The sequence below is a fragment of the Topomyia yanbarensis genome, chromosome 1 (assembly GCF_030247195.1).
Source record: "Topomyia yanbarensis strain Yona2022 chromosome 1, ASM3024719v1, whole genome shotgun sequence".
Taxonomy (NCBI): domain Eukaryota; kingdom Metazoa; phylum Arthropoda; class Insecta; order Diptera; family Culicidae; genus Topomyia; species Topomyia yanbarensis.
In genome coordinates this window covers 3,679,672-3,706,678 of record NC_080670.1, presented here as the reverse complement: position 1 = coordinate 3,706,678, position 27,007 = coordinate 3,679,672, and the positions used below count along the sequence as shown (strand labels likewise).

Here is a 27,007-nt window from a genome sequence, read left to right as displayed (position 1 = left end):
GGGTAATACCATTTTTATTCCGCTGAATTATGTAAATGGTACTAAATCATGTAAATTACAAACAGTGAGAATATAAGGTTGATTTTTTTTACAAAAAATGACTGTTTTTGAGTGTATTAAGAATTCATTATTGAGGAAATTTGACCTCCAATATTAACATTTATTACGTATATCGATGTATAATGAAGTGAAATTCATTCTTTTATGCAAAAAAATGGGTGTTTTAGTTTGGATTTTTTTGGTAAATATTCGAAAAAAAATATCATTTGTGCAACTTTTTGACAATTAGGCAGATGTTCACAAGCTAAATAAGCATGAAAAAATTAAAATAAATGATTATCAATACCATAAACAAAAATAACTTTTCTCGGTATATTTTACCGTAAAAAATACTGTTAATTTGGTGAAACAGCAAATATTACAATATTTTCAAGTGATCTTGTTTTTGCTATACACTCAGGTTTTTTTTCACGCGGGGGATACATGCCGCGTAAATGAAAACCGCGTAAATGAAACCGCGTAAATTTCATAATCCGCTTAAATGAAAACCGCGTAAATTTCAAAATCCGCGTAAATGAAAACCGCGTAAATTTCAAAATCCGCGTAAAAAAATACCGCGCAAAAACCGCGTAAAAAAAATTTGAGTGTATTTTAAAAATCCGGTTGGGGCATTATCGCACGAAAAACTTTTTTCCAAACACTTCGCACAAGACGTATGTCATGCGGCTATTTATGGCTCTAAGGGATGTGTACAAGAACTTTAATATCACTAGTGATTGATTCATACTGGAACAAGGTTACTTTCTTCCGGGTTTCTGAAGTAGACAAGAGTAAATAATGTCATCAACAGCAGCTTCCATGGTTATCAAAGATCTAGAACTGATAACCTAAGAATGCTTATCTTCGTTATCACAAGGTCACAATTTTATCTTCGAGAAGAGTTTAAACAATGTTGTTGAACTTTCCTAGATTACGAAGTGACACATTGTCAACAATTTATCATATATGAACATTTTGCAAGTGTGAAAAGAATCACATGCCATCTTTGAACGTGAGATATAAGACTACATGATTGTGTTACTATACCCACTTATATCCGCCAAAAAATTACTACATAACCATAGTTTAATTATTCAGGAAGTTGGCATTTTCAGTCGCCCTGTCTAAATCGTTTCCGTCGTGTGCCCTACATGTTGCTTCCAGTTCCCAAACTTTGTTATGTTTTCAGTGGTAAATATAATATGATATGGTGTGAAAGTGGGTAAAAGTTTGTATTCCTATGGCATCACGTAACGATGTTTCAATAGCAGGGTTATATTTTTTTCGGACAAATAATAAACAGTAGGTAAAATTATACAAAGTAAAAGGATGTTTTTTTGGTTAGACAAACTTTATTCTTATGACAATTGGAAATATATTCAAAAGCAAAGCCTAACTAAATCTGTTTCAATATCATCCATAATTATACTCCTAAATATTACTAAAAAAGTACACGATTCAATAAGTTGTGTTCAAAATTGAACTGTTTCAGCATTATATATACTACACTGTTACTACTGAATACATTGATACTGGTCGTGTTTTAAGGTTAGATTTAAAAGGTAGTATTTGTTTAATTAGATCAAGAACACTATCCATATTGTACGGCCATTCAAGTAAAGCAACATCGAATTGCAATAATACCCTATTGTAAACTGATGAAACGTCTTTATAGCGAATTAAATTTTTTGTTCGTTGGTATGCTGTGGCTGTAGCTGTTCGATATTGAGCAAAGATTAAGAATTGTGCTTGAAATTAAGCGGACAATGCCGGTATCTGGTAAGAATTGAGAATACATGTAGCTGGAGTACGAACATGGAATTTATCAACAATGATAGTACATATTTCCCTTTATAACATCACTTTTATAGTTCATAATAATTTTGTTTAGTGCAATCGACCCAATTCAATACTTTATGTTCAACTGTTAATGTGTACAACGGATCCTATCGAAAATAACAGAGATTGTGCTACCAGAAAAAATCGCGTAAGATTAATAATGTTGACTTCGGTAATTATTTAAAAAATGTTAAAAAAGATTGTCCTATATTTGTGTATGTACTCTTCTCTTTGTTGGCGTTTACCACAATGCAGCAAATGAAAATTGTATTTATCATGACCTTATCACTTATCAGCCTGGGTGCTATAAAATATTGGTTATTCATTGATGAGGATGACAACGCACAATTGAAATATATAGTTCTATTAAAGTCAATATTTGTTTATGTTCCATGAGAGTCTTTCTGGGAGCGCTTTGAGAGTAGATCTAACGCAGATGGAGCGAGTTAGCTTAATTTGGATTGATAGTTCCATTTGAACTGTTTGATAGTAGTACATTTCTAAATTTAATCAAAGTAGGTTCAGGTCTCAGTGGTTGCATGGGCAGCGCGTGTACTGCTTGTGGTTCGTTGCATTGGTACTTGCTAGAGCAATAGCCGCGATAAGATAGCGATCAATCATCAATACCCATCACGAACGATTCGAAATACGTTGACCTCACAAACGATAAGCCTGCTCTGTTGTTTTCTGGGAGACAATTTGTTCTGGTTATACATACATACTAGAATCCGAACCATTATGACGGCCGATAAACATAATAAAAAACAATCACTAAAGCACTAATTGGAATGTGTGTTCAGCCAGTCGTAATTATTTGAGCGGAGAGCAATGGAAAAATTCCAAAGTCCGTTCGGGCGGAAGAAACGTTACTTTTAGCAAGGTGAGTTTTTTGTGTTTGAAAACCGCGCTAATCTTTGTGCTATTATTGTTTGTGTTATTGGCAACATAAACACGCAAAGATCAAATGTGTATACTACCACTATCAAATTTTTATTACCTTCATAAATGGCCAAAAGGTAGCAATCTACTTCCCTGGGGAGCTAAGGGCAGATACATAATGGTACCGTCTCTTACTCAACTCGATATGTTTAACCGAATACCTGTATGATTAACGAATGATAATAAAAGGAGGCCTAATGAAGGATGACAGCTTCATTTATATTCCGTATTTCACCGCGAAATTTCCAGGAATCGCACATGCAGACATGATATTTTCCATTGCCGGTGGATGCCTTTTTTGGAATATTGAGATTCTCTTTAATTATGAGTTATTGGTTGATTTCGTTTCGTACTTCGTTCTTCTTGCACAGTGAAGCACAGTAAGTGATATGACTGTGCAATAAAAAGTGAAAAAAACAAATATTTTTCGGTTGTTTCCAACTGGCATGTTTAGAATATGCCACAGCCTACTGAGGTAGAACAGTGGTTTTCAACCTTACTTTTTTATGAAATCCGCTATAGCGTTTTTCCACTACTAAATAGTAAGTTAGTCAAAATTTCAAAACCGGGCCACCCAAATTAGGTGAAATTACGATTTCGATGAAAGATGCATTTTTTTATAAGAATCTTGGCATTGAAAAATCAAATCCAGATGGGCTCAGTATTCTGAGTAATCGTTTGGTCACAAATTTAAAGCTTCCGAGTTTACTGACTAAAACGAATTATGGAAACCAATTATTACATAAACTAGGAACTTAGCATTAAATAAAATCAGGACCTGTGTGTCGCGAATCCGAGTAGGTTAGAGATTGAAGAATCAAGTAACTCCAAGAATGCGAGCAAATTAACTCAAATGACACATTTTCCGTTTGTGTGTGTTCGGAGATCGGCCCTTTGCTTTTTCTGTTTCTATTCTGCTCCCAGGCATCGAGGACTAAGGTAAAAATGAGGTAATCAATTGATTCTGAAATTGTTGGTTCTTTGAATTGTAGAGTACTATTTAGAAATAAGGTGCTCTCGCAATTCTGAGCCTATACATTTGTTGATCTTAGTTTTGAGGATTTGCTGCGGCTGTGGTCCACTAGATAGTTGACATCTTTCTCCGGACAAAACCAGCCTAAAGGCCGTGGGGTATCCCAGTCAAGAATTGATTCATTGGTTTCCTGCTCATATATCGTGAAAAACAACAGGAACAGGTGTAGCTCCGTGTCGAGAGCTGTATGAACTAAAATATTTCAGCCGCAAACTGCGTGTTACGGGCTTTACCCTCGTTGTGTCAAGTGATCCTCTGACACAGTGGACGATAGTTTATTTTTCTTCTCAGGTCATGGAACTCAAATGATGGTCACGTTCTTAATATTTCTTTCGGGGTTCGCTATAGACGATTATATACCAACGTGTTGGTTAGAGTAGTACAAATTAGGCAACTATGAATATATCTTGCCTTTTATATTTCAAGAACCATATTTCCACAAAGAAACTTCTACATTGAAAAATCACCCAGTCACTCTGACTGTTTATCATCACTTTCTGATGGTTTGCAAAAGGGAAGTATCGTACTAATGCTAAAATAAGCTTTCACTCATAATCAACAGTGACTCAAACACCCATTACAACCATTACATCACTTGAGAGGCTCTAATTTGAAGGAATGTTTGAGTGCAAGATGTGTTAGATAAGACTCTCTGCTCCCGCAGTATAATGCATGAGTTGGCGAACTGAGCTAACTCATCGTCGGTATCCGATCAAACATACATCTTCTTTGATGATTTGTACGTTACGTTAGATATCGTAGCCCGTCCCAAATCTACGAACTAAAACTTTTACGAAGGGTTTGATGATTAAGTTCTATGGGAATTTTCTAGCATTTTGAATGCTTTCGTGAATACAACAAACTCGTTCATAGCAGTTAGTATACGAAGCGATTCATTTGATTTTGGTTGTGTGTGCTTCCAGAGAATAGAATACCAAGTTAGCTTGACTTGAAACTAATAGCTGCACGTCGAATTCAATAAAAACCGTTTGTGGGTTCTGGTCATTCTGGAATTACTACCATTGGTTGGATTAAGCACCGCGGCTGACTTCGTGTAACAAGAGCAAGTCTTTCTTTTTTCCCTTTTCTTTTACATCAGGAAAATGATGAGACGACGTGGCGATACTGAGAACACCGTGGGAAAGGTGCTACGTTAGACAATTTATTTTGATACTGATTCTAAACATGGAAATTAGAAAAAAAAACGCTTCTACTGATTCGGTTGTAAACGTTTCCAAATTCAGATATCTCTGAATTTCCGATTTAATCATATCGCGAGCCAAAAAAAGGACACAGAGAAATTCTGAAAAACGCTCTTCCTTTATGACGCGTTTCGCAAACCAGTTTATTGTTATTCATTCCACTCCAGATGTGGGAAAATTATAGTCCGAGCTATGAAGCAAAGGTGAATGGTAGTTACTAGGGACCACCGACAGACAGGCAGGAGGGTAGGTAGAAGCACATAGACTATTATTTTCATTTTTTCTTTCCCAATCATTGCCGCGACGCAGCTTCAAGCATCTCGGATGAAGAACGTGATGCAAACGAGAAAACAAACATCAAAAAAACATCGTACGATATTTCGCAACCAATCGCCATTAGGGGAAAAGTGATTTCCCCGTATAATATGCTAAACAAAACCGATACGATTGATCTGATAAGCTTCACTCGCTCCGCTCAGTTAAACTACAGTCGTATACTTACAGCGAGTTAAGTAACTTTTCCTAATACTATCAATCTAAATCTAACAAATACTTATGGAACAAGTACTAAAAGCTACAGGAATAGCGAAATTCTCACACGTTTAATTTTTTCCATCTTCGCCGTCCATTTCCGCGCCGTGATGTGATCTTTTCTCATTCGCACTAACCGCCACAACTTCACCATTCGGTGACGGAGACGCGGCGGCCGAATTTAACCCCTGCAATTCTTCGGGTATTTTCTCCAGATCGCGATCCGACTCACCGGGTACCGTTTTCACCTTGCCAAAGTTCTCCCCATCGGCAATCGTTTCCGGTAGTTTTTGGTTGTGTGTTTCCGGCAGCAGCAATGACAGCAGTCCACCTGCGAATGCCATCGCACCGAAAATAAGCAGCGGTAGGGGTTGCCAATAGTCGCCGAGTAGGTTGAAGTACGGGGCCAGAATGCCACCGATTCGAGCCGACGTGGAGGCTGCTCCGAGGGCAACGTTTCGAATGACCGTTGGGAACTGCTCAGCGGAGAATACATACACCGTTCCGTAGCTTGAGGTGATGGCGAGCTTCCCGAGCATGGCCATGACTACAATCAGCCACGACATGTTGTCCGGAATGAACATGGTCGAGAGCAGCATGGTCCCGGCGAAGATCATACAGCCACAAAGTATCGTACGACGGCCCCAGCGATTGAGGGTGAGCAGTAGAAAGGTGTATGCTGGAATTTCAACTGCTCCACTAATAACGAAATTCAACAATGGATTACCACCGAGGTTGTTCGTGTTCCAAGAGAGGCCGTAGTACGTTCCACTGTTGACGAACCAATCGAAGAAGATGAGCAGGGCTTTTCGACGAAGATTTGGATGCTTGAAAATGTCCAGCAGGTTGGGCTTCGGTTCGTTCTTGTCCGTCTCCAAGGCAACTTTGTCTTCTTCCATGAGTTTGTCTAGGACGTCAGCTGGAACAGTTACTTTGTTGGATTTCGCAACTTTTTGAATGAGAACGATTGCTTCCGTTGGTCGGTTGTTCGATATTAACCAACGAGACGATTCCGGGATGAACCACCAGTAGGACAGAAACAAAATTCCTGGCAGCGTTAGCGCGATTTGTAAGGTACGCCAGTCATGGATGAAATAAGCAAAAGCTGCTGTCAACATGTATCCGACGGAGAAGAACATCATACAAACTACGCCAGCATAGAGACGGTCTTTGGGTCCAACCATTTCCATAGCTATAACGTAAGCTACTAAAAATACTCCAGAGGTTGTTGCTCCAACCAGAATTCTAGCGATGGTGTAGGTAAAAAACTCCGGCGCCAATCCAGCGAGTACACCAAAAATTACCTGGGTCACCAGAGAAGCGAAAAAGATTGGCTTTCGGCCGTATTTGTCGGAAAGATATCCGAAGATGATACTTCCTAACATAACACCAACCATGAACAGGGAGTCTGCTGATGCCCGCAGCCAGCTACGATCGCAAACCATATCCCACTCAGTCACTGTACTGCTCTCATATCTGGATCGATCATAAATCCAATGATCACAGTTGACGGTATCTTTGGCCGGAGTGCCACCATTAAAATAGCTTTCAGTAAAGTTCGCATCCCAGTAGCTACAGGTGGAATATTTTTTTGCTAACGTGTCCATTGGATACGACATTGCCAGCACATCTGGCGGCAGTTCATAAGTGGCATTATTCGCTTCGAAGGGCAGCTTACACCGGTAGTTTGGAGTTGCTAACAGGAACACGCCGGCTAACTTGTGGAATGCACAACAGATAGCCGGCAAGCAGAGCAGCACATAGATTTTCTTCTGATATCGGCCAAACCCACCCAGATGGGTTAGCACCTCGTCGTATCCCATAGTCTAGGGAAGGAAATTTATCGATTATTTCCCTTGAAGGCGCACGCTCTCTCCGTCTCTCCTGTCGTCGTTTTGTCCTCACGCAACCACGCCACGCCGTTCACGCGCACGTCACGCTCTCTACGTTCACTACACGTTTTTTCAAAGCACCTTTCAATGCACTTAAAATAGTCTAGCACCAAAAATGGGACACTGCTATCGTCATCAGTCAAATTTACTGCCGCCCGGTTTTCATGAATGGACCTCAACAAATAGGTTCCTACTGTCGTTCGCGCACTACTTCTAATGTAAAACAGGACCGATTTTTTTTTCTCGTTCGGCAGAACGATCAGAGGAACTATGATTATGCGGTCTACACCGTACGCTTGTTGACGGAAGAATGCAAGCGGCCACTCTCGCGGTTGCTCTCATGACTCAGCCCGTGCCGTGTGTCTGGCGGTATCGCTGCTGGCTGAATCAAAACGGGGAAAATTTATTACACATGCGAAGGGATTCGTTAGCTTGCCTGACAGTGGTGTTCGTGAAAGTTTTGCTGTCTAATCGCGGATATGTAATAATGTTGGCGGGACCGAGTTGCTAGAAAAAAAAAATCTTTGTTGATGATGTCTTTCTAAATATTGCGCCACGTTTAAATAAATTTCGTTAAAAACCTTTTAAACTCTTAGGCTTTATCACTTACTTGGTATGACTGCTTCCGAAAATTGATAATAATTATTCCTCACTTTACCGTGATACTTTATTCATCGGATTACTAACGGATTTTTCTGGTAGAGTTGCGTGATTAAGGTTCATGATTTCAGGACCTCGGTCACGATTTTTGATATTTTAGTCACGAGTAGTATGATTTATGTTCATAATTAAAGGATCTTAGTCACGATTGTCGTAATTTATATGCACGTTTTTGGTAAAATTTATTTCTTGAGCTTACTTTCGAATTTGACATGTAATGTAGTACGAGTCATGTTCATTATCTCAGCAGTTTTAATCATGATACAGTGAAGGCCCGTTTTTATCGAAATCTGGACATATTTGTTTTTCTTTTTAATAAATCAAAGCTGTTAAAACATTCTTCTTTAATCCATAGACAAACCTTCATTTCCCTATCTGATAATTCAGTATAAATTTCCCTTCAGGGCACAAAATTTAAAAAAATAATAATATTGTTATTTTTGCATATTTTGCTTCTCCAAGATAAGAAAAATGTGCTCAAGAAAAGATTTACTCGAATTTAACTTGCTGACAAAATCGGGGCAGACAAAGTCGATGGCAGGGCTGATAAAATCTGGCCTTCACTGTATTCGTAATTTCTCCTTGTCTTACCTCTCTCACAAGACCATCGTTAAGAAACAAAGGTTTCTACTAATAGAGTATCCATCTAATACTACTAAATTCAGTGAACTATTATGGCAAATAAATGCCGTAAGCGAATCTGGTATAATATTGGTCAAACCCAATCTTGATTGAACTACGACTTCTTTGAAATCGTGTACAAAAAACTTAGAAGTGCTTCTTCTAAAACAAAAACCGCGGCAGGTCTCTGGTTACAGTAATTACATAAACTGTTTATGATCAAACCTCAAATCGAACCCCTCAACATTCTAGAATTTTATAATGTATATAAGGTGCCGTTCGCTTCGATTGAAGATAGCTGACTCAACAATTTCGATATGTGTTCAACACAGAAGCAATTTTTTTACATTAAAAATAATGACCTGAAACCCCCTTTATTGATAATCAGCTTAGATGAAGTTTGCCCCGTACTCACTTCCCACATTTTTAGTCCAACAATTTTTGAAGCAACCTTTCCGGAGGTCTAGAAAGTTGCTTTTGTCATTCCAATTCACTACACAGGAGATATACACAGTGAAAGAAATTACCGATGAATTTCCGTCCTAAACTGCATCGTCTCTGAATTTCAGCCTTCAAAGCAGTATACTGAGACCGTTCATGTATATACTGTTTGTGAATGATCTTTGTCCTTACTTGACCGACGACGGCTGAAGACCAAAGTATGGGTAAAACTATGTGCTCTGATAAAGATTGTACAGATCTACAATTGGACATATTTTCGAAAACAACACTGATTCACCGAATCCTGGATCGATAGATATTTTAACATTGGAATCCAAAAGATTGAAACATAAAGTGAAAAAATAAATAGAATGTATCTGGCAACACTATGACTAATTGCTTTCCAATTATTCTACCACTTCAATAGGTACCGTTGTGCAAATTCGCACACAGGTGAACGAGAGTCGTGCAGAGCACAACCTAGAACCATAGACGAGAGAAATTCGTTTGTATCTGTTGCAGAATAAATACGGGAGAGGAAAAAGCGGGACAGCTGACTCTTGAGTCGGTCCACACGGGGACACGACCACAAGCGGAAGGTGGCACCATAACACCGTACTACGTTTTGCGCAATCGATATTTCATCTGCTGTTACACAAGTTAGACAAACAGAAAAGTGTACAACGACTACAGCGACGTACGTTCAGCAAAGTGTAACGTGGATATCCTATGGTGTAATGTGTACTAGGTCGTTGTTACCGGTGTCATTAGCTCAGACGTCAGAGAAAGAGAGATGGATTGTTCGAACTGGACATGTGCCAATGTGCTCTACTGTTTGACGTTACAGAAATGGAATAAAAATGCATTTGCATCGGATTCCGTTTAGTTTTTTCTTATGCTCTTAAAATGTTTTGAACGAATTGTCCATCGCGTAGTATGCGTCGTGTGACCTGTAGTCATGTTTTTGTTTGTGAGAAAAGGTACACGATTCCAATTTTGGTGTACTATCTATACTGCTAGCACCTGGAGCGTGTCATTGGTACGGGTTCGCGTCCGGCACGACCCCTCACTTTGTGATCATATGTACGCCTTTCAGTTTCAAGTTCACATTTTGTTCAACACAGCTGACAAAAAAAATGACCATCAATACGACATCCATAATTCAAACGATGGTGTCCGTGCACCTACTCCGTGAATTTTAAAATAATCCATTAAGAGATACTCTGTAAATAAGCAAAATTCTTGTATTTCTATATATTTATATAGAATATTACCTTACTATCACTCTATTGTATATATTCTTAAGGCAGCTTGTTAAAAATATAGATCTGTGTAATTTAGAAGAAATAATTAGAATCGGCCAACAAACAATCAAACTATGATGTTGCAATGTATTTTTTGCTGTAATTTCTCATTTAAACTTTTTACTATAAAATCTTGATTGGGCTTTTGGTAGACAAAATAATAATTGGGGACATTTTTTTTAAATTAGTTATGGAATTTGCGTTTCGTTTTCGTCTCACCAGAATCTGACACTAACTTAGTGACAGCACTAAGCTAGCGCCGAATTGACCTAGCTCCTAAAACGTAAACAATGTTTATGTTTCTAGGCAAACCCCTAGTCCTCACAAGAAAAGAAATTCGAGACTAGGGGTTTTCCCGTTTTTGGAGCTAGCATCAATCCGGCGCTAGCTTAGTCCTGTCACTGAGTTAGTGGCCATAAACATAACACTCTCATTTTTACTTCGGATTTTTAAATAAGTGCTCTTTAACACTCCCACCACCATGCCTCAAAAAAAGTCGGTACGGTATTTTCAAATCGCTATATCTCAGCAGTCGCTTGACCAATTTGGACAATTTTGGTATCAATGGATTTTTTGGACTCTTTAGATTACTGTGAATTAAATTTGATAACAATTGATCTATTTACGACAAAAAAAGTCGGAGCAAGTACTACAAAAAATTGGAAATTTCCAATATTTGTGAAGAACTTAAAATCTAGCGCGATGACCTACGCATATTATTATGTTAAATTCTTTGGATTGATGTAGGCAACCAATTTCTAGCAGATTGTTCATAACTTCTTATGAAAGGAACTACAATATCTTCACAAAATTGCATACAATACAGAAAATGACAATTTTCGGAAATAATTCAAATTTCATAGTGATGACATGCATATATTATATTGTCAAAATGTTCGTATATATGCGAGTGACAATTTTCAAGAGCATTGTTCATAGTTTTTAATTCAATGAACTACAAAATCTTCACAAAATCACGTATTTTACAGAACATTTCTTTATTTTCCATTGTAACTTTAAATTTTCACAATGAATATCGCATTTCATTATATCAAAATGTTCACATTTATGTGTTAGACGTGTTTTCAGAACATTATTTATAGTTTTAAAATCACTGAACTGCAATATCTTCACAAAATCACATATTTTACAGAACATTTCGTTATTTTCCATTGTAACTTGAAATTTTGACAATGAATATCGCATTTTATAATGCTAAAATATTCTCATGTATTCAGTAGACAAGTTTCGAGAACATTGTTTATAGTTTTAAATTCAATGAACTACAATATCTTCACAAAATCACGTATTTTACGGAACATTTCTTTATTTTCCATTGTAACTTGTAATTTTCATAATAATTATCTCATTTTATGATGCTAAAATATTCGCATTTACGAAATAGACAAGTTACGAGAAGATTGTTAATAGGTTTTAATTCAATGAACTACAATATCTTCACAAAATCACGTATTTTACAGAACATTTCTTTATTTTCCATTGTAACTTGAAATTTTATGCTTGATGCTAAAATATCGCATTTATGAAGTAGACAAGTTTCTAGAACATTGATAATAGTTTTTATTTCAATGAACTACATCGAGTATTTCATCGAGAAAATCGAGTATTTCATAGAACATTTCTTTATTTTTCATTGCAACTTGAAATTTACGCCATGTATATGATATCAAAATGTTCGAATTTATGTGATGGACAAGTTCCTGGAATATTATTCAGTTCTTAATTCAATTAACTACAATATCTTCACAAATTTGTGTATTATACAGAATTTTCCTTTATTTTTCAGTGTAACTTTGAATTTTCACAGGGAATGAAACTCTAATACAAAATGTTCACATTTATCTAATAGATTAATTTGTGGAACATTGTTCCTAGAGTTTGATTCAATGAACTTAAATATCTTTACAAAATCACGTGTACTAGAGAACATTTCTTTATTTTCTATTGTAACTTAAAATTTTCACAATGAATATCGCATTTTTTATGCTAAAATATTCTTATTTACGAAACAGACAAGTTTCCAAAAAAATTTTTTTTTAGTTTTAAATTCAATGAACTACAAAATCTTCACAAAATCACGTATTTTACGGAACTTTTTTTTCTCCATTGTAACTTGAATTCAATGAATATCGCAACATTTTTATATCTAAACATTCGAACATATGTGATACTCAAGTTTGTGGAACATTGTCCGTATATTTGAATTCAATGAAATACACAATCTGCACAACATCACGTATTTTACAGAGCATTTTTTTCATGGGTAGCTTGAAATTTTTATAATGAATAATGCTACGACACCAAAATATTTGTATATATATGGTAGCCAAGTTTGTAGAACATTGTTGATTGAATTTAATTTAATTTGATCTACAATGTTTTCAAAATAATGAAATGTTCTGTAAAATACGTGATTTTGTGAAGATATTGTAGTCCATTGAATTAAAACCTATGAACAATCTTCTCGTAACTTGTCTATTTCGTAAATGCGAATATTTTAGCATCATAAAAAGAGATAATTATTGTGAAAATTTCAAGTTACAATGGAAAATAAAGAAATGTTCTGCAAAATATGTGATTTTATGAAGATATTGTAGTTCATTTAATTAAAAACTATGAACAATGTTCTCGAAACTTTTCTGATTAATACATGAGACTATTTTGGCATTATAAAATGCGCTGTTCATTGTGAAAATTTAAAGTTACAATGAAAAATAAAGAAATGTTCTGTAAAATATGTGATTTTGTGAAGATATTGTAGTTCATTGAATTAAAAACTATAAGCAATGTTCTCGAAATTTGTCTATTACGTAAATGCGAATATTTAAGCGTTATAATATGCGATATTCATTGTGAAAATTACAAGTTACAAAGGAAAATATAAAAGGTGCCTTTAAATACGCGATTTTCTGAACATTTTGTAGTTCCTTGAATTAAAAACTATAAACAATGTTCTAGAAACTTGTCTATTTCGTAAACGCGAATATTTTAGCATAATAAATTGAGATAATTATTGTGAAAATTTCAAGTTACAATGGAAAATAAAGAAATGTTCTGTAAAATACGTGATTTTGTGAAGATAATGTTGTTCATTGAATTTAAAGCTATAAACAATGTTTCAAAAACTTGTTTATCTCGTAAATGAAAATATTTTAGCATCATAAAATGCGATATTTATTGTGAAAATTTCAAGTTACAATGGAAAATAAAGAAATGTTCTATGAAATACGTGATTTTGTGAAGATATTGTAGTTCAGTGATTTTAAAACTATGAATAATGTTCTGAAAACACGTCTAAAACATAAATGCGAACATTTTGATATAATGAAATGCGATATTCATTGTGAAAATTTAAAGTTACAATGGAAAATAAAAAAATGTTCTTTAAAATACGTGATTTTGTGAAGATTTTGTAGTTCATTGAATTAAAAACTATGAACAATGCTCTTGAAAATTGTCACTCGCATATATACGAACATTTTGACAATATAATATATGCATGTCATCGCTATAAAATTTGAATTATTTCCGAAAATTGTCATTTTCTGTATTGTATGCAATTTTGTGAAGATATTGTAGTTCCTTTCATAAGAAATTATGAACAATCTGCTAGAAATTGGTTGCCTACATCAATCCAAAGAATTTAACATAATAATATGCGTTGGTCATCGCGCTAGATTTTAAGTTCTTCGCAAATATTGGAAATTTTGTAGTACTTGCTCCGACTTTTTTTGTCGTAAAAAGACCAATTGTGGTCAAATTTAAATTTGAACTAATTTAAAATAATCTAAAGAGTCCAAAAAATCCATTGATACCAAAATTGTCCAAAGTGGTCAAGCGACTGCTGAGATATAGCGATTTGAAAATACCGTACCGACTTTTTTTGAGGCATGGTTGTTCGTGTAAATAAAACTGGCACGGTTGGAGGAGTGTTAAATTAATTCGTCTTGCAGTTTATTTGAAACCAGAGAAAACTTATGAAAATACTGCTTTCGCTGGTAATATGACATGGTAGATTTCCATATGGCTAAATAAGTCCGAATTCACTGACGTTTAGTTAGTTGACTTATGTATGTACACAGATTGTTGTGAGAATACTAAATTAAAAATGTATCGTGCATCCCAGTATGAAATGAAATTGAAATGATTGAGCTTCCCAATATTTATAGATTCCTGTAAGTTGTATGTTTCGTACGAGAATCAATTTGTGAATCATTTAAGTAGGTTAAGCGCAGTCAAGATTTCTGAGGCATTCACACAAAATATTTAATATCTGTCGACGAATATTCTCACAGTCAGATCCACACTTTTATGAATGTCTTAGAATATTTGTAAGCGAGTACAAACACCTAAAAATGAAAATTACATTTGACGTGAACAACGTAGCGACGTATTTTCTGGATTTTGCAGCGTGAAATAAAATCCTGTGAGCCTTTCGATGTGAAACTCAAACTGAATAAACTGGGGAGACACGCACGACTTACATTTTTACATGTGATTAAATGTAAATGTATGTAAATTGGGACGCTCCTTTTATGTGCATCTTACAAGACGTAAAGATACAAGAATTTATTTTTGAATGTGTCTACTTTGAACATGTTTTTCACAAAACTGCATTTTCTCAACATCCAATCACCAGTAACTCGTAAACTATTCGATTTCTTTTTTGTTCTTGACAAGCAATATTTTCTATTCAAAACATGCGCGTATTGCGCAGGATGCTCATTTCAAATAGCATGACACCTGCACAAATCGTAAAAGGAGTTATCATGGCATGACTACCTGCACAAATCGAAGGTGAGCATATCTATTGTCATATCAGTTTACGCCACGATTTGCAGTGCCGTAGATACGCCTATTTCCACACACCAGGCTAAGTCCTTACAAGTATTTTTATTTTGATAATAGTTCGATCATCTACTTATTGAAAAAGCTCGGAATCGAAACAGTTTTCATAGATGACGGAGATAGCAAAAGACGAAACGAATGCATATAAACCTATATTGGAAGTTACATTCATACCATTAAAATTACTAATGCATACGCAGCCTTCCTGAAATAATTAAAATAACAAAGAAAAGCTCACCGGGAACTCTGTGGTACCTTCATAACTTCCGGCGAAATGCTGGTACACGCGGGTCTTCCAATATTCCAACTTGAGGCTAAGGAATACGCTCAGGAATTCGCTCAATCGTTACGTGTCTGTCTCTCTTATGGAAAGGGATTTTGTCAGAAAATTTTCTTCTAATGCCGATTTCGGTTTTAGATCAGAGTCGCCCTAGGTTCGCTCTAATATTTACAAAATCCATACAAAAGTGAAAGCTCAGAGCGAACCTAGAGCGACTCCGTTCTAAAAACGAAATCAGCATAAGTTGTTGCTACGCACTGAAGTGTTTACTGGTAACTACCGTAGTTATAGCGACCCGCTTCAAATGACGACCGCCCGTGTCGCGGGAAAAAACTTTTCTTCAGCAAATTTTCACTGTTTGTTTAGAAATACGTCGGGAACACGATATTTACACTTCTTCACGCTTAGTGTCACTGGTTTTCACGATAAAACATGTTTTAAGCGATTTGGAGGGGTAGACTATACCGAAAATGAAACAATTTTTCCGAGTCAAAAAGAGCCGCGAAAAAAGTCAACCACTTACTGAAAAGATATAGCCTACTATTGCGCTGGATTCTTATCTCAAATACACCGAAACACGATAGTCTATTTCCTGCAACGTCTCTACAGGGTAACCGGGAGTATCAGCGATTCGTACAGAGCAAGTTCGGGAGCCCAGGATGCCAATGGAATGTATGGGAAAAGAGCCAGGAAGGATTTCTAGTATCAGTACGATCGTAACACTACACATTCAGTTCGGTAATTTCTCAGCGAATTGACAATAGTTTGCTGATTTTTAGCGATATATTTTCCGAGTTTTAGCAAAACAAGCGGTGTCACTTGTACTGGGATCTCTGGAAACGTTTTTTTTTTTGCTGAATACCCCAAAATTGTATTTGTGATTGAATTTTGACAGATCAAAACAATGGGAGTTTTAAAAACCATCCCGTACATTTTGAGTTTCTTCGGAAGTTAATGGTCTCGATTGGTTTCTGATCATTCAACGCTCTTTCTGATAATATTTGTAATTAATACTCCTAGAAATAATCGTTAAGAATTCACTTTTTAACCAAAAATTAGTTAGAGGAGTGGTGTTTGACATATTTACAATATGCTGCCTTCATTTTTCATACTGTTACAATATGCTGCCTTCATTTTTCCACAGTTTTCTGCCATAATGTAGAGACTAGCACAGATTTGTTAAAGTTCTGCCGTTGTGCTTCAATAATCTAAAAAAACTAACATTTTCTTTAAGCACAGATTTTACAGATTTTTACATGTACTGCGCACAGATTTCACAGATTTTTTTAACATGTGCTGCGCACAGGTATTCCTGATCTTCAGCAAATTTGGCGCTGTTATTACAAACAACTTTGTGAAAACAACATCATTAATGCTCTACGTTTTCATCGTATCCAGACATGTAAGATTATTTAAAAAAGCGCATAAAAAGATATTTCATTATTACTATTTTTGATTTGTTTAATCTTCTACAGACAACTCCTTACTTTTTATTTCTGGGTGCGTTCTTCACCGATTTAAGAAACACCAGTTACGCTTCCGAATATGAGTGGATCAACTAGAAACAAGTGAACAAGATAACACGTATCGTTGATCACTTCCACGACAGGAACACTTTTCTTCAATGTACGAAGCTATTTTTAATAGCGCTGCAATTTATCTTTTCACAACTCAGTGTGCTGACAAATATGTACTTTATTCCGTGTTTGGATTTCTTGGCAGTTACAAACATTTATTAACCTCTAAGACATCGTCTTAGGCATCGTCTATGTGCTGAATAGTGAGCTAAAATTGCACATAGTACTTAAGATGTGAAATAAATGACGATACCCTTCGGAGATATTGCGTCTAATACTGCAAATCAAAATACACCAGAAAAACTGTAAGCTTCCAAATGGCATGTATTTTATTTCAATCTTATTTCAGCATAAATTTTAGTAGGTACAACATTCAGTTCAATAAATAAATTATAAATTTACCACATATCATTGAGTAAGTGGTGTACCAAATTCGTCGACAGAAAAATATTCGAATCCTTAATCCGTATCGCGTAGTGCACTGAGCATACCACGTTCAGGAATTCTAGCGGAATTACCATAAAGCCAGGCGGTCGCCTAAATGTAATTCATTTTCTGACTACTCGACTTCCGGAAGGTTAACATTATATACGTCAGAAACGAACCGGCTGAAAGTCTCTATAATATATAGAAAAGCAAACCTACCAACGTCACAAACTAGCTTTGTGTGCCACGCTTATTCAAAGTGAGCTGTCCACTTCATCACACCTTCATAGAAGCATTATTTTTAATTATTCAGATGAAATTCACGATCCGTGAACAAACTCACAAAAGGTAAACCCTCCATAAACCATTGTAACATGTTCAAAAGCATCTGAAGAAACAGATAACTGATTCATCACTCATCATTATAGTGATATGCGTGTTTTCCACCAAATCAACATAATTCCATTAATCTAATCCGATCATTTACTCATCATTAAACAAAAATCAAGATATCGCCATTAATTGCCAAGCGTAAAAGCACCCGCTCTATAAAAACTCCGACATTTAATTCGCTTAGATTGAAATATATACCAACGATGCATTTTTCTGCTTGTTGTCCGGAGCGCAAATTTCCCCGAGCTCACCTGAAGCCTCTTGTTCTGAAGGGCCAACAGGCTAAAATAGAGCTGACTGGCAGAAGACGGTAGCATAGACATAAGTCGCGACTCGCGAGGCACGTTTTTGTTAGTAGCTGGCAGCTTATGTCATATTCACTACCACGGCAAAACTCTTGCACCTTTCTAGTTGATACCTTCCTATGTATTCTTGGATGTGTGAATACGCAAATAATGACGGACAGCGCGTTGCCGGACGTCGCACACTGGTACAAAGCAGCTGAAAAGCGACAAAATTTGCATTGGCTTGTTCATTAAATACAACATATGTTATCAAATTTCAGAACATCACTGTAACTGAAATTTCGAATGAAAATTTTGCTATCCACAACTTTGGCGAAGACTGCTAATTGATCTTAAATCATTCGGAGAAATTATTAAACTTTTAACGATGTAGTATCTAAGATTTGCGTAGGGTCTAATGCAGTGGTGGTAGTTTAGACGTCGAACTGGTTTGTTTCAGTACATAAGTCATCCTTTGGCCGAAAAATTGTAGGTCTAAATTTCACCGCTAAAAGTGCGACATAAATAATTTTTATTCGGAGTAAGATGGAAAGTTGGTGTCTTCTTCAGCTTCGTGTTGTTCTTTTTGCAATAATTCCGAAGTTAATCTTCTGTCTTTCTCTGTTGAAAAGTTAGTCTTGATGCTTTGTACCCTGTGAAATGGGGTATAAAACATTTCCAGCCTAAAGATGTCACTACGTAGGTACTAAAATTCTTCCGAACATACCATTCAGCTTAACTCAACAATTTTGAACCACTACCATGCGCGTTAGTCCCTGGGCAAAACTAACTCAGAAACAATGTCTTCAGATGATTACTCATTTCTCCGAATAATTTTAGATCAACTAACATTCTTCCATAAAGCTCCAGGTAATACAGCATTCTTTCAGAATCTCGATCTCTGAGTTTTTCTGATGCCTAGAGTGCCACCTAGTGAAACTATTTTTCACCTATAAGTGGTTGAAGGGTAAAAATACTTATTGCTGTGTTTAGTTAATGAACCTATGTTGTACATTGAAATATGACTTATAGACTTCTTTTTTGATGGAGTGGAGCGAAATTTTCCACCTGTGTTATCCTTTTGTTAAGTAGTGGAGCGCGATCTTCTACCTATGTGATCCGAAAGAAAACATCCCGTCGAATACAATCGGAACACAGTCGTGATGTACTCGGTTTTCTACCCCGTATCCGGCACAAATAATTATTATAGCAAATTTCCTTAACCAGTAGTCGACAATTTCTTCTAAATCTAAATCCAAGGCTGGCAAAACAAATTTTAGTACTTTACGGTCATAAATTCGAACTATTCGTAATTTTCAAGAAATTTTATGTGATATTAGCTTCGTGGTGGTAGAATAACAATTGTACAACACTTTTGTTGTGAAACGCAATCTTTTCCGCTTGTGTTTGTACAACTTGGCAAAAAAAATCACTGTAAGTGAAAATAAGAAAGATAATTTAATTATCTACAACTTTGTTGAAGACTGCTAGTGAATCCGGCTTTGTTAAAAGAAGTTATTAAACTTTTAGCGAAGCGATGTCCGAGTCAGTTTTGCATGGGGCCTAGCAGTGCATGGTTGTGTATCAGTACTCGATTCGCATGAACTAAACATGTTTGTGAAACAATGGTTAGGCTTAGCTCGATAGCATGTTCAGAAGAATTATAGTAAATAATACGAGTCATGTTTTGGCTAGAACATTTTAGTTCTACATGGTACCGCATAGAAGGCGCCAACACTAACTTTGCATAGAAGAGAGATAGAATATCAAGATGTTCGAAAGAATTATTGCAAAATGCCTGTTCTACAACTTTGTGGAAGACACCTAATTTCTCTTTCCGTTGAAAAGTTAGTGTTGGCTCCCCCTATGTGGTAAAATGTGGAACTAAAATTTTCAAACCAAAACATGGCCCGTGTTATTGACTACAATTCTTCCGAAGATGCCATAGAGCTAAATCTTACGGTTATTTCACAAAAATGCTTGCTTTGCGCGAATCGCGTACTGATACACAACCATGCACTGCTAGGCCCCATGCAAAACTGACTCAGACATCACTTCACTAAAAGTTTAATTTCTTTTAACAAAGCTAAATTCGCTAGCAGTCTTCGGCAAAGTTGTATAGAATTAAATTATCTTTCTTATTTTCACTTATAGTGATAAAACGATGCATACAGTGCCACCTAACGGCAAAAATGCGAGCTAGTGGGTTTTCTTCATATAAATTGTTGAAAAATCCCATACAAACTTCGGGCACGTTGGTCCGGTAGCTAGACTTGTCCGATTTGCTTCAAATTTGGAGCAAGTACTCCTAGTAAGACTAGGAATGGAATCAGGAGTGGGCCGATAGGGGTCATTTTTTTCTTGTCACTCTAGTATGTATGTCTGTAGGTAGCCACCATCCTAGCTTGAGTCTTGCTCTGCATGCGGCTCCACTTAACAGTACGCTCAAATTTCGTTACTATTCTGCATTCAGCATACCGCTGTATGAAGAGCCAAAGGGGGTAGCGGACCCGTAGGCAATTACAGCTACTCAGTATCCGCGGGAATCGAAGAATCTCCTTCCAACAATCGGATCCACAGATTGAATAACGAATTTCGCGATACTTATCAAGCTTTCAACGGGATGGCTTGTTTGAAGAAGAGTGCATCAAATCATTTACAACTGTTGAAGAGAAATTTATCTATCGGGAACAATGAACACTTTTCCTCCTTGACTGCGATTGGCCTTCCACTTCATTGTATCTGTCTCGATACGTACATTGTCATAAAACAATTGTTTGGTTTTGCAAACTTCAGAAAAATGGGACAACTTTTTGAGACATTTTATGGGTTTCAAGAAAATTTCAAAGTTTTATGCAACTCAGGGATGTTTCGAAAACTTTAAACAAATATTTTTGAACTTCAAATAAGCCCTGATAATTTCAGTTTTTAAATTTTAGAAAGATTTTTAAGCTACAGGCCAACAAATTTCAAGCATTTCTAGGGTATCATCATGGACTGCAGTTTTCCCAATCATATCACATTAGAGGTGTAAACAAACCCTCTTTATTTGACGATTGAAATCGTTAGGTTACAAATCTAGTGTAAAAAGTACTGTAGTATCGAACGTTAGAAAAGAATTTGTATGAATCTTAGAAATTCAGAAAAGTTCTAGAATTCTTTCTCGAAATTTCATAACTTATTGTGCGTGTGACACACGTGAGTCCCTTCTTTATCAGGAAAGGACAACTCTATTGTTGAAAAATTGTAGATTGAACATAATTGAAAAAAAACATGCTTGATAAAGCATTTATCTCGAAACAATGTTTTACGAACCGGCGTGCATATTTGCGAACAAAGTGCTCAATGAATTTATATTTTTGAAAAAAAAATGTTTAAAAAGCAATAAATGTTTAGATATATTATTCTGGTTGCAGTTTAAAATCGAAATAGTGAACTTGCACCTTTCGGTTTTTCTCCTATTTTCAGCTTGTACAACTAAAGCGTAACTGGTGTAGATGATGCGCAAGATGATTCTCTAACATGTACACAAGATGCGCATTAGTTGCCCACTCTGCAAATAGGGAAAAAAGCGAAAGGCGCAAGTTCAATACAGTAATATTTCGATTATATCACTATGCGTTTATATCAATACTCGTTTATATCACCCTCGATTATATCACGGTTTTATCTCGATTATATCACGCTTTTTGAAAAACAGACAAGGCACAGTACGTTTTGATCCAATTAAGCCCCATGTTGTGTCCTGGCACTTTTAAGATATTTTTACAATTGATTTGCTTATTTACATGTAGGGTAATGAGCCTATTATTGGGTTTCGGACTATTGCGTTAAGCGTTTATATATGATGAGTTCGGTCATAAAGTCAAACTTTTTTATTCTTTTTTCTTAAAGTATAGAATATATCTGAAATTTTTATAGAGGTCTAAACAGTAGAAGCAAAATTATGACGCTGTTCACCGTGGGCGGAGGGCGTGGCGCGAAGCATTAAACGTGAATAATCTCAAAATCATGTTTTACCAAAAAAGTTGTTGCAATGACTAGGATTGCAGAAATATCTTTCGGCTGATTTCAATTTTTGTTTTAAATTCTTCGTAACTTATTTGCCGTATCCTTAAGGGGGCGTCTGGGGCAGCGGGTAAAAAATCGACTTCTTTTTTATTCGCTTAATTGTTAGTTATCCGCAGGAAAATCTAACAAAATAATGAGAAAAACAAGATACGCAAGATATGGTAGGTAAGCCGAGATATGCATTTTCTCTTGAATTGATGTGAATACTTTTCTTTTGGAAAGACAACATCAACAATTGGATATGGGACTATTTCTATGGATGTTGAAACAACGAGGACTGAATCGTAGGCCCTTCGAATACACTGATTTTAATAGTCAAGATATTTGCCCAAAAACTTAACGCGCCAGATTCCTTCAAGTTTAGTTTTGGATGGATCAACAATTTTAAGAAACAGTACGGGATGCGTAAAGTGAAGCTGTGTGGGGAAAAATTATCCGCTGATACCATACCATTTCACCCAATGCGTTGAACAAAGATGGCGGACGCTGCTCTAACCAACTGCTTCAAATGGGTAGTGTGATAATAGAAACATGGCAAAAATAGGCTCATTACCCTACTATGATTTATTCTTTTTGACTAACATTAACTTTTTAATACTCTTTGTTAATAGAAATACATGGATTAATGCTTAAATCTCATTTTTTGTTTTGTTTTCAATATATCACGCTTCAAATATATAACGCTAAAATACACACCGACCGTGATATAATCGAAACATTACGGTATTTCGATTTTCAACTGCAACCAGAATATATAAAAAAAGTAATGTGAAAAATGGGCTTAGACTTATTTTTTTTAAAAATATTTTCCCAATTGATCAATTAGCGTCGACACGTGGTTCGTGATTGTCGAGTGCCTTTTACTGACTAATGCTATTTAATCATAGTTTGTGTAAATGAGAAAGGCACAATTGCATCACTATGTTAACGTTGACGTAATGAGTTACAGATTTAAAAATAGAACCCAATAAAAAAAATTGTACCGGTTCAGTGAATTACGCAAACCAATATCTGACAACTTTAATTTATTCTTATTCCTTTAACTTTTTTGTTACTTTTGACGTGGGACTTACGTCTTTCTTTACTATACTGGGTGTCATTTCAAAATTTTCAAAGCGGATGCGTTACGTACACTTTGAACCTTAATAACTTTTCTCCTACTAAAGGAATTACTAATTTTGTTTCATAAATCGAAAGGAAAATGTTCAACGCTTGCTATTGATACCTTGTTTGCTATGTAAAACTTGTTTAAAAAGTTCAAAAACTACTTTTAATGCGAATCAGCATTAATGCTAGAACCTATAAATATGGGTGTCACAGTTTTCCTTAAAGCCAGACGTGTCTAAGCCACAGAGCCGAACACACGTACGTGTGCTGCTCAACGAGAAGCTGCATTTGGACCACCAACCAAATCATAGCTACTGCCTTATCGCTGTCAACCAAGAACTGTCGTCGCCCTGCGTGAAATTCATCGCTCTCAGAAGTGGACAGAGTTACTAGTCCGCAAGCTGCTCTTCCAGTGCCTGGTCCGTGAGATTGCACAGCATTTCAAAACCGATCTACCCTTCCGGAGCTCAGCCGTAATGGCCCTCTAAGAAGCCAGCGAGGCCTACCTGGTTAGTTTGTTGGAAGATACCAATCTGTGCGCTATCCATACCAAGCGAATAATCATCATGCCGAGCGAGAAACGGCGAAATAATATTCACAACAAACGGTCCTTATTAGGACCACAAAATCGTTCTCAGAAGAATTACAATTGAAATTTCCATTTCGTGCTTTGGAAAATAACTTCCCTCCTATCGGGTTAGTTATTTTCTATAATAATATCCGAAAAATGTACGACAAAACCAATTGGACGGAAGCAAGAAAATACCTACAAAAATTTGAGTCAGAAAAGTGACATTGACGGAAAAATGCTTCGATCGTTTCTAAGTGTTTGGCAGCTGAAGTTGCCGATTTGTTTTCCAACATCAATTATTTGCGCTGTGCTGTACAGAACAAACAGATTTTTGCGCGATTTGTGGGGAAATAATCAAAACAATTGTGTAGTAGATTCCGTTGATTTTACCGTAAATTTTGACAGAAATGATTTTGTAAAAGCATTAATTAGCCGTGCTTTGATTGGTGGTTTTTGCAAATCTTTCAAGAACATTAATGAATGTGGCAACCCTGCTACTAAGCGAAAGTCACTCCAAAAAGAATGATGAAAATATTTCCATTTGTCACACAAAAGGATGGACTTCCATCTGCACTAAGAAGTTTATAAAAGAGATCGCATTGCGATATACAATGCCCATTCGATGTGAGCTGCGAAAGGAGAATGTTCGTGTATGTACGCAGCAGAAGCGAATTCGGGCAAGGTTCGAATCGTTAGAAAGGATTCTCGTCTGGTATCACCAAAAATAGTTATCTGCAAACCGTTCTTATTAGGATGAAAACATAGTGGAGAAAGAATTGAATTAGAAAGTTCCATTTAATAACTTGGATTGAGTTTGCGCCTGTCAATTCTGCTGTACATGTACCAGTGATTCATAGAAGCAAATGTTTATCAAATTAATCTACAAACCCGTAGGTTTTTGCAAGTCCTAGAAAATCAGTGAATGTGGCAATCTCATTCGACATAAAATTTCGAGTAAACATTCATTCAAAAAGTGCATTGGTTCAAATTATCCATGAATATCATATGATATGCCCAAGTTTAGTCCTACGTCAACACCGCGGTTATGTCCCGGACATTACCCACTCCTAGTTTTTGGTTTAATTATAGTTAATTTGCCTCTTTACATCCTTAGGTAACCATGCTCAAAAAGGTATGTATGTACATTGTGCAGTGCGGTGAAAACCCGATTTTGTCAGCTTTTTGACCTGACCAAATTTGATGCTCATGAAGTATTATTATTCATTAAAAATGGTTCAAACGGATTGCAACTTAAATTCTGAAAAATACCTTCCATCATCTTCAAACACGTGGCTTCGAATTCAGATAAATATACAGTTTCGACGTTTTTTTGTGAAAATTGCTCTGGTTTTTCTACAGGATCCGAAGAGATATCAACTCTGGAATATGCCTATGACAAGCCTTTCAGAGTTTAGGAGATTGATTTGCAGAAGGGAAAGTAAATAAAGAGGCTATCATTTGCACATAGGTCCATAGAAAAAAAGTTTACTAGAAATTGTGAAAATAATTGAAACTCGATGTTTAAGTAGTAGTGCGTAGTTCTCAACAAGTTTTAGTTTGTACACACAAAATCCGATGAAACTGTAATGATTTTTAACATACAATTAGCTGCAATTTGATTGCAGGAAAACGTACTAGTCTGGTACCTGCAATCAAGGTAGCTTTAACGGTCACTAGGTTGCTACCTATAATCCCAAATATCACTTGTTACGTCAAGCAATACTTGCCTATACCGAGGCAAAATGAAGATGAATAAAAATAAGATAGACATGATGAGGTTAACTATAATAACTTTGCGCGAGTAAACCTAGAATATAGACCATATCCTCAAAGAAAATAATGAACCAAATCTACATCTGAACTAAATACTCCACATAATTTGCCCACCTACTACATGAAAACAACTCATTGTGCAACACGAACAACGTTCACATGGTTCACACCAAAACGTTTGTGACGTCACTCTCCTTTTCGCTCAGTGTGCGAACTGTCAAACTTCGTCCACGTCCTAAATTTTCCCTGTCGCTTGCATTCTCAGCGGTACAATTTCCGATTTGACCAACTCTCTAGGAGTGTCCTTATGAACCGATTATCCGTAATACGTATGGAGTAATGTTCGTGGAAAAAATAGACTTGCACAGTTTACTTGCTTTCGTTCAACTCGATCTGTCACTTGCCTAACCTAAAAAATAAAGGAAAGGAAACCTCCGTATCGAGTGTTTCTGCCACTATTGCAGGATTTTTTCGCTACTTCTGGTTGGCGGAAGACCGACTACTATTCGAAATAGCAATTAGACAATGTACATTTATGCTAAAAATGCAACAGAACATCCATAAAATGCTTGAAAAGATTGCACATTCTAGCACTAATCGGAAAAGTGGAAGGCCCAATCCAAGTAGCCCCGTAGCCGTCGTGACTAGTGGTTCGCATACACATACACACATCAAGAGAGCTCCGATGAGGAACAAGGTAATGGAAGCACAGCAGTCGTAGAAAATTTTTCTCCTCGCAGCAGCGCTGCTGCTGTCTTCCGAGACCATTTTGCGATCAACTTGCGCAAACTTTTCGAACGCCGCTTACCTGAATTCCACTCGAAAACGATGCACTGGCCGCTGAAGAACACTTTTCGCAAGGAATAGCACACGGTTAACCTGTCGCACTACCGAAAAAATCGGAATAATATATCGGATTAAACCCCGAGGAGAGCCAAAATACCGCCGCCTGCGTGTTTGAGAGACAACAAAAACACCATGAATGGAAAATTTAGTACTAATACTGTACGGAGCGAAGTCGCGAGTCGAATCTGATGGCGATGAGCGAACGCAGCAGGTCGCGAGCAAAAAAGAAGCTCTCCATTTTCGTCGGGGGCTAGGACTGCGGTTCGAAAATGTGCGAATTTCGGGCGCGTGACAGCTGTCGAAATGAAT

General features: G+C 36.5%; 2 protein-coding genes across 2 annotated transcripts in view; both read right to left on the bottom strand.

Moving 5' to 3' along the window:
• The window catches only part of LOC131676642 (GIGYF family protein Gyf), a 43,764-nt gene extending 16,903 nt beyond the window's left edge, over nucleotides 1–26,861 (bottom strand). Inside the window, exon 1 of the mRNA XM_058955854.1 lies at nucleotides 26,661–26,861. The gene's annotated coding sequence lies outside the window, so the exon portion shown is untranslated. The remainder of the gene's footprint in view (nucleotides 1–26,660) is intronic.
• Nucleotides 1,428–7,901, bottom strand: LOC131676644 (organic cation transporter protein-like). The gene has a single exon (XM_058955857.1). The coding sequence runs from the start codon at nucleotides 7,404–7,406 to the stop codon at nucleotides 5,655–5,657; it is 1,752 nt and encodes a 583-aa protein (XP_058811840.1). The 5' UTR covers nucleotides 7,407–7,901; the 3' UTR covers nucleotides 1,428–5,654.
• Nucleotides 26,862–27,007: the final 146 nt, after the last annotated feature.